Source organism: Primulina eburnea, chromosome 1 (genome assembly GCF_022965805.1).
Source record: "Primulina eburnea isolate SZY01 chromosome 1, ASM2296580v1, whole genome shotgun sequence".
Classification (NCBI taxonomy): domain Eukaryota; kingdom Viridiplantae; phylum Streptophyta; class Magnoliopsida; order Lamiales; family Gesneriaceae; genus Primulina; species Primulina eburnea.
The window spans coordinates 62,998,587-63,007,042 of record NC_133101.1 but is presented as its reverse complement, the minus strand read 5'-3'; the positions used below and the strand labels follow the sequence as shown (position 1 = coordinate 63,007,042).

General features: G+C 36.0%; 2 protein-coding genes across 3 annotated transcripts; one reads left to right on the top strand and one right to left on the bottom strand.

Annotated features, from left to right (window-relative positions):
* The first annotated feature begins 232 nt into the window (after positions 1-232).
* LOC140839516 (cytochrome P450 78A3-like) lies at positions 233-2,950 on the top strand. 2 transcript variants are annotated; one of them, XR_012119738.1, is made up of 3 exons: positions 233-1,250; positions 1,932-2,664; positions 2,826-2,950. XR_012119738.1 is itself a non-coding variant. In XM_073206276.1 (2 exons), the coding sequence occupies exons 1-2, from the start codon at positions 279-281 to the stop codon at positions 2,532-2,534; spliced, it is 1,575 nt and encodes a 524-aa protein (XP_073062377.1). In that variant the 5' UTR covers positions 233-278; the 3' UTR covers positions 2,535-2,700. The 2 variants fall into 2 exon arrangements, 1 of the variants encoding a protein (XP_073062377.1); XM_073206276.1 differs by lacking the exon at positions 2,826-2,950 and having other exon boundaries at positions 1,932-2,700.
* A 1,983-nt stretch (positions 2,951-4,933) lies between these two features.
* On the bottom strand, positions 4,934-8,055 carry LOC140813855 (protein TILLER ANGLE CONTROL 1-like). Its single transcript, XM_073172639.1, has 5 exons — positions 7,760-8,055; positions 7,610-7,640; positions 6,815-7,515; positions 6,474-6,591; positions 4,934-5,183 (listed from the first exon to the last, which is right to left on the bottom strand). Exons 1-5 carry the CDS (start codon positions 7,763-7,765, stop codon positions 5,167-5,169), a joined length of 873 nt encoding a protein of 290 aa, XP_073028740.1. The 5' UTR covers positions 7,766-8,055; the 3' UTR covers positions 4,934-5,166.
* Positions 8,056-8,456: the final 401 nt, after the last annotated feature.

The following is an 8,456-nucleotide window of genomic DNA, read 5'->3' as shown; positions in this document are numbered from 1 at the left end:
ACGAGTCAATCTTACCCATATTCACAATAAAAAGTGGTACTCTTAGCATAAAAATAATACTTTTTCATGGATAACCCAAATAAGAATCTGTCTCACGAATACGACCCGTGAAACCGTCTCACATAAGTTTTTGCATAATTCGAATATACTCGCACGAAGTAATTTGATCTAAATCTCGTTCCCTATATAAACGAGGACATGCATAGCCAATTTCAAGCCCTTACAACCAATTCGCCGAGCTTTCTTAACACTCGTATTAGTCGTATATAATATACATAATGATGAAAACAGATGTCGAAAGCCTCTGGTTCTTCGCTTTCGCGGCCTCAAAATGCGAATCCCTCACCCCTTCTACCGTCGTGATCTTCGCATTTCTCTTCCTTTTTTCATGCCTCATCCTGAATCTGGTTTTTTGGGCTCACCCCGGAGGCCCCGCATGGGCAAAATACAAATGGAGGAACCCCACATCGTCAAAGTCTCGGTGTATTCCTGGTCCAAAAGGGGTTCCTGTTATAGGCAGCATAAATATGATGACAGGTCTAGCCCACCATAAAATAGCTGCTGCAGCTGAAGCTTGTGGAGGAAAACGTCTCATGGCTTTCAGCCTCGGCGACACGCGGGCGATAGTCACCTGCAATCATGAGGTCGCAAAAGAAATTTTGAGCAGCGCAACGTTCGCGGATCGTCCGGTGAATGAAACGGCATATAACTTGATGTTCAACCGCTCCATCGGCTTCGCACCTTATGGCCTTTATTGGCAGACCCTGAGGAAAATAGCTTCGACCCATCTCTTCTCCCCCAAACAAATCAAAGCGTCTGAGAATCAACGTCTGGAGATAGCAAGCGAGATGGTATCTTTATTTGCTTCAAGCAAAGACGGTTTTCGCGTCAGGAATGTGCTGAAACTCGCTTCGCTTAACAACATGATGTGCTCTGTATTTGGACGGAGGTACGCACTCGACTCAGTCAACTCGGAGACGGAGGAGTTGAGGTTTTTGGTCGATGAAGGATACGATTTACTAGGAGAAGTGAACTGGGCTGATCACCTCTCCTTCTTGACGGATTTCGACATACAAAAAATCCGGTTGAGGTGCTCCCGGCTCGTGCCACGGGTGAGCAAGTTCGTGGGACGGATCGTGGCTGAGCACAAGGCAGAAACTTGCAAGCTTAACCGTGATCTCGTAGATGTTTTGCTTTCTCTCGAGGGGACTGATAGATTGTCGGAGGCAGACATGATCGCCGTTCTTTGGGTACGATGAGCTTTATTCAATTTTAATTTGGCTGCACTTCATCAACTATATTTGTTTAAATTTTAAGACAGAATTAAAATTTATACTTTATTTTTTCACATAAGTATTTGAAAAATTATTAATTTGTGAGTTTGAATGGTTTTATTATATAATCATAACTAAACTTACTACAGTTGATCGCTAGTAGTCTACTACTCTAATCATTATATCCTAATTTATTTTTTCACGGGCGACAAAAAAAATTGTCCTTTTTGGGGTCGTTCCCATGATAAGAATATATCTTATTAGCCGCAAAATGAAACATCTTCACCAGGATATATATATTCCTATTTCGGCTTGAAATTAAAGCAAGTAAGCAACTGTTGCTTTGTTTCATATACGTACTCGAAAAGTAAACCTACGAGCAGTTAAACAAATTTGTACGTTCACTAAATAAATAGTTTACTTGACCAGACACCCTATTTTCAAAAAGGCACTTGCTTAATTAGTAACTTTGTCAAGGTTCGAGAAAAAATTTCTGCTTTTGGCTAGTTTTTTTGTTGAATATATTTATTCGCCACAGCAAATCAACGACAAGATTCTGTTTACAAATAGTTGGTTACTTTGCTATTAAATAAATATAGCATAGAGCAATTAATTATCTCTGCTATTTATAATTTTTTTCCTTATAACTTGATGTAGGAAATGATATTTAGGGGGACTGATACTGTTGCGGTCTTGATAGAATGGATATTAGCAAGATTGGTGTTGCACCCTGATGTGCAATCAAAGGTTCACGAGGAGCTGGACAAGGTTGTGGGCAGGTCGCGCACGGTAACGGAGTCGGACTTGACAGAGCTTGTGTACTTAACGGCGGTGATCAAGGAAGTGTTGAGGCTTCACCCACCGGGCCCACTTCTTTCTTGGTCCCGTTTGTCCATACGGGACTCCGCGGTGGATGGCTATCACGTGCCTGCGGGAACCACAGCGATGGTAAATATGTGGGCCATAACGAGGGACCCACAAGTGTGGGACGATCCCTTGAGCTTTAAGCCCGAGAGATTTATGGAGGGGGAATCGTTCTCGGTGATGGGATCGGATCTGAGGCTAGCACCTTTTGGGTCTGGTCGGAGGTCGTGCCCGGGTAAAACACTTGGCATGACTACGGTGAATTTATGGGTGGCTAAGCTCTTGCATGAATTGGAGCTTGTGCCCTGTGGTCCAAGAGTAGATTTGTCGGAGGTGTTGAGGCTGTCTTGTGAAATGGTTAACCCACTGGAGATGAGAGTCAACCTCAGATGCTAAATATATATAGCAGCTTGGATCCTGATCTGTATGAGTAGCAGAATTATGTTCAAAATATTAGTTTATGAATAACAAATAAAGTAGTTGATGTCTATATATATGATTATAGTTGTTATCAATCTCTAGTTAAGTCGATGTTACTTAAAGAGGCATTGTCTCCACATGATTTGGATGGACAAGATTTACACATATATTTGATTTTAAAAAAATTAGTGGATCCCGTGTATATTTGACTAAATTTGAACCCTTGATTCTATCGTGGGTAGTGTCCCTACACCTAATCTCTGCAAGCTTAATTTCTTAATATATGTGAATCTGTGAGTAGGTTTTGTGTTTCAAGAAAGCTGAAAGAGTTGAGTTTATGCAATCCCTGTCAATAATTGTTGCTAGAAAAAGACAAAACCACACGGAATTTAATTATTCTTAAAATAGTAAAAATATTGGTGAATGTCGAAGACAGATGTCGTTTGTTTCTTTCGTGGTTTTACCCTATGTGGGGTCCTGCTTACATATTTTTGAACAAGTGGAATAGTGAAAATTTGACCCGAGAATTAATTAAAAATAAAATATAATTTAATTGCAGATACGTTAAACAAATCGCATGCATTTTAATAAAACAAAAAATATGTAGAAGGTTAATAAAACGAGCAGGTAGTGTAGGTGTGCGTCACTGCTAATTGAAAGTCTTAAATGCATTCATCTGAATATGCCCTTTCCTTGTCTCTTCACTCCACGGATTTTTCATTTATTAATAATAGTAATCATATTTATTTATATTTTTTTGAGTCTGTATGGATATTTAATTTTCCAATTTATTTTTTTTAAAAAAAACAACATTAAAATATATAGAAGGAAACCTTTAATTATTAATGAATTAAAAAATATTTCTAATTAAATTTCATATATCCTCCTAGCTCCAACGATGAGATTATTTTTGCCATATTAAAATTTTATTTTAGGAAGATCTGTGTGGACACATTTTGATGGCTACTTTCCAGACAGGATGGAGCAAGAAAATTTCACAGGAGATGGCGAAAGTACGTTATTGTTATTCTTCAAAAAACACTATCAAAATAATTAATAATAATAAAAGAATTTTTATTGAACATTTGTGCGTGGGTTTGGAGGGCTGGTACTTTTTTAATTAAAAATATCGAATTACTAAATTGACTAAACTTGTATTTAAGAATTAGTGGAACTGTGGGGAGTTTTGACTAAATTAAAAACGGCGCAGGATGCTAAAATTATTAAAAAAAAAATAATCTTAATGAAATACTTGTCTGTTTCTAGACCTATTTTTTCTGACGATGCTAAAGATAGTTAAAGGAAAAGAGACGGGGATATACCATAGATTTATGGTATAATTTTAAGAAAAAATTAATAAGGTAATATTTGTCTATTTTTAAGGCTATATATCATATATTTTTATGGCTCATCGTATTCCCGTATAAATTAAACATTTTACATCTTTGATCGGAGTGCCGTCGAGTCGTATCCATCTGATTTTAAATACTGTTCGTCGAGTGTAGATGTCATCTTCATCGAGGGAAGAAACGAGATGTGTTATATTTTCTGGCAGATCTTTCATGAATTTCAAAATGTTCATGTCTAGTCTCCTTATCTCGATGAAATGAAAAGCTTCGTGTGAGCATTTTTCGGCCGGTTGTAGTGTTGTACTGAAAAAGTAGTTTCAGGATATCTCGTTTGGACAAATAATCATTGTTTACCTATGTTTCGTGAGTAAGAATAGTACTTATAATTTACCAAATCACATGCATATAGCCAATTATTAACCGTAAGATCACTTGTTGTTTAGCTGATTGCCATTTCACCGGCCCCTTATTGCATACATCTCCGTAATTTTTACGAAGATGACAAAACTAATCATCGATAAATCACAAAAGCTTTGTGGATGGATCCCAAGAATCCAGCAAGTTGAGAGAAGGAAATATGTACTGATTGCAGCAGCGAAAACGACGAGCATTCAATTAATTGATTAATGGATTCATGCATATGGACGATATTGACCAGTTACTTCGCCCCCGTATAGGAAATCGCATCTATCTATCTAGTCTGATCTAGTTATAAAATATATCTCAGCGAATAATTAATATATATATAATATGGAAAGTACGAATTACCAGTCGGCGACTCATCCAGTGCTGGTTTATTCGAGAGTTTGAAAGAAGAGTGCTTACAAGCTTAATTTTTTTACAATATGTTTAAACTAGTTTCGATAAGTTGTCCGTCCATCAATGAGTTGTTACTCATCTATATAACATGATTAAATATATCCAATATATGAGTATCACGTGACAATGTTTTACATGAGTTATAATTATAATTACATTACAGCTGGGTATAAAACTTAGATCAAATGGGGAGAGGTTTTATATCAACTTGACATTACTAGCAGTTATAAATATTTTAAAATTTAACATCACATATAGAACACTAGGAATTAAAAACAAAAAACAAAATCCATTGCAGTACGTTCACGCCAAGGAGATATTTAAGCTGCAGTGTTTAACGAGTGGAACACGCTAATGATTTAACCACAATATTACAATCCCTTTTCACAAAAATAGCGCACACAGATTGAGAACTTCGGATCCTCACGTACGTATGTTGCTCAAGCACCATTGCCATCTGCAACCAAATAAGAAAATAATAAATGTATATCAAATTTTGAATCTATATCTTACTTATTTAACACATTAATTTCACATAGTATAATAAATTTCAAATTACTTTCTTATTAGATGAACTTGAAATTCATCATAATTAACATGAAATATTATATAAACGAGCAAGAGATGAATTTAGAGGTTATGATTTTGATTATCTAAAACAACAAAAATATATTTGAAATCCATCCATCTAATTATGGCAAAAAACTTGTATGAGACGGTCTCACGGGTCGTATTTTGTGAGACAGATATATTATTTGGGTCATCTACGAAAAAAGTAGTACTTTTTATGCTAAAAGTATTACTTTTTATTGTGAATATCGCCTATCAGTAAGGTTGACACGTCTCACAGATAAAAATTCGTAAGACTTATTATCTAATTATAACCTAAAAACTTTTACATACTTGACCACAGTTAGCTATCCATTATTATAATATATTCTTTTAATCCGTGGAAGAGCGAACATTTCTATATATTTCTTCGAGTATAAGCCACATATTTGTTTATAAATTGGCCTCGACTTTTCTTGATCATTATTTCTAACACGAGTCAGAATATATTATTTTAGTAGTGGCCTTATTAGTTTATATTTGGAATAATGTCCTTCATGATTATTATTCCGCGGGACCCAAATCTAGCCCCAATTTTTTCGGGATTTATTTAATTATTAAATTTCATTTTTGATCAATTATTAGATCGTAAGTAATCGGACCACAAAACCGTTGTATTATATAAAATAAATCAAAATAAAGTCTAATATTATTAAAATAATATTTTTAATAAATTTTACAGTTAAAATAATAATATATATAACCACAAAATAAAAGTTTAAATGTTAAAAAAAATAAAAAATTGATATTTTTTTTAAAAAAATAAAATGTGCGAACCAGTCGGAGCAGTTCTGAATCGGTCCAACCAGTTCTTGATTGGTTTTGACCGATTTCAAACAGTTTTTTCGTACTTTCTGGACCGGTCAAACCGACGGTTCGAACCGATTTGAAAATAGTATAAATTTTTCTCAGTAGTGAAGAGGTGTTGGTTTGATTTTTCGTTGTTAAAATCCTATAGACGAAAAGACGATGTATATACATTTAATAGTAAATTAGAAAACATATATATGCTAAACATCAAAATCCTGCGTCAAATTACTTGATTAGCCAAGTGACTTAACTAAATACCTTGAAATTAATGAAAAAATTACCATAAAGATGACATCGCATCAAGAATAAATTATATAGAAAGTCGCACCTTGAGTAATGGGAAGGAGTGGGCCTGATTCATTAACCTTGGGGATGTACTCCATGTTGCTCTCGTTGACTTCCTTATTAACCGGATGGATCTTTCTCTTCAATATTCTCCTCACCAACTAAAATTACACATGAAATTAAACACCATTAATATTATATAACCCGATATTCTTAAACTCATTTTTTATTGAAACAACCAAATTAATCCAATAAATAAACGTCAACTACCATAAAATATAATATATTTGATTGTGTTTTTATTCTTATGGTATATTTAATTATGCATGTAAAGGAGCAAAGTGATGAGTTTTTAAACAATTTCGTGGCTAATTTGTTAATTACTCGATGCAATTTGTGGATAGGGCGAGCATCCTTGGAGTCTCCAGCAAGCAGCAGCTTCTTAGCAAAGCCGAGGCGGCAATGGCTGTGTTTCTTTGAGCTTTCTTTCTCTTCCATTAATTCGTGTAATTTCTTCTTGCTCTGCTTTTTCTGCAACTCATCATCATCCCAATGATCAGCGGAGAACAGGTCTGCAAGTGTGATCCTATCCTTCTTCATGTCCGCGTCCGCGTCCCTGTCATTCTCCTCCATCACCATCATCACTTGATCGAAATCTTTGTTTCCATTCGTCTTAACGTAATCTGCCACGGGATCATACCGCTGGAGCAACGCTTCGTAATCGTGTGCATGAACTGCGTACACTAATGGGTTCGCCTCATCTTCTTCTTCCTCTTCGTCGTCTACTTCTTCCTCCTCGGAATCTGTAATGGTATCATCATTTTCAGCCCATTCGAGTTCTTCGGATTCATGGCCTTGATCATTGACGTGAAATTCAAGATCATGATCATAATCTTGTTCGTCAACTTCAGCAGCATCTTTCGTCAATGGATCGTATCCAAATGTCCCTATAGTTAAAATGCCTCCTTTCCAGCAACCAAACACGGAATCAACAAACGCATTGTCATCGACCAGAAACTGATTAGCATCACCACTTTCATCAGAAAGAGCATTATTATTCTTTGCATTTTGAGCTGCCGATCCGTCTGTCGGTTTCCAACATGAAAAAAAATCTTTTTGAATCATCATGCATCAATAGATCCAAGAGAGAAAATAAATTAATTAAACAGAGTACATTACCTTTGAGCTTGCGGTGAACCCAGTTGAAGATCTACATTTATATAATTTTTTAAAAAAATTAGAGAGAAAAATGCAAGCATACGAAATAGGATAAATTAACTTGTACGATGGAGATATTGTCTGATAAAAGACCAAGGAAGAAGTACTTGCCTTCATTTTTCTCGGGAGATTTTGAGTAACTGAATGGAATTGAAGCTATGGTGAAGATGGTGGCGAAACATATTAAGTGGCAAGTGGAGTCGCAGAGATGGAGCGGGCGTACAAATGGCTGCCACGTTTCACAAATAGATGGCTCGCTAGGATAGCGTTGTTTGGGAGACTCTTGTTGGCTTCTCTACGTGTGGCCTTCGATGGATCCTAAATAGTGAGAATTCACAAACATACCCTCATGTTATGTACCATCCTTAAAACTGGGTCACTTGCTAGCTAGCTAGCTACCTTTGCTTTTGAATCAGAAATATTTTTGGCAACAAATTACAACCAAATCATTATATAGGATTATTACACCGATGATGACGGGAGTCGACCGACGACCACTGAAACACACATAAGCCATTCGACTGATTAACAATGTCAGTCAGAGGTTTGTAGACACAAGTATACATAACTATATTATAGATTGAGTGACAGTGGCATGTTTGGTTACTGAATATGCTGAAACCAAAGGAGACGAGAGTGATAGAATGCGTGTTTTCATGGGGCCAGCTTCTACAAAATTCATGCTAAAGTAGCAGCTACTTTGCCTTGGATTATTCTTTCTTCGTTTTCCATTGTTTGGCATCACAAATTTGTACTCAACCTGTTGTACAGTAATCCCCTGTAGGTCATGCATGAAGATCATGTTCCA

What these genes read in the sequence shown, in the direction of transcription:
- LOC140839516 (XM_073206276.1), top strand. Translation starts at nt 279, where the DNA reads ATGATGAAAACAGATGTCGAAAGCCTCTGGTTCTTCGCTTTCGCGGCC. An exon ending in ACATGATCGCCGTTCTTTGG is followed by an intron (nt 1,251 to 1,931) that starts GTACGATGAGCT and finishes AACTTGATGTAG; the next exon opens with GAAATGATATTTAGGGGGAC.
- LOC140813855 (XM_073172639.1), bottom strand. An exon ending in GGTTCACCGCAAGCTCAAAG is followed by an intron (nt 7,516 to 7,609) that starts GTAATGTACTCT and finishes GGAAACCGACAG; the next exon opens with ACGGATCGGCAGCTCAAAAT. An exon ending in CTATCCACAAATTGCATCGA is followed by an intron (nt 6,592 to 6,814) that starts GTAATTAACAAA and finishes GTGTAATTTTAG; the next exon opens with TTGGTGAGGAGAATATTGAA.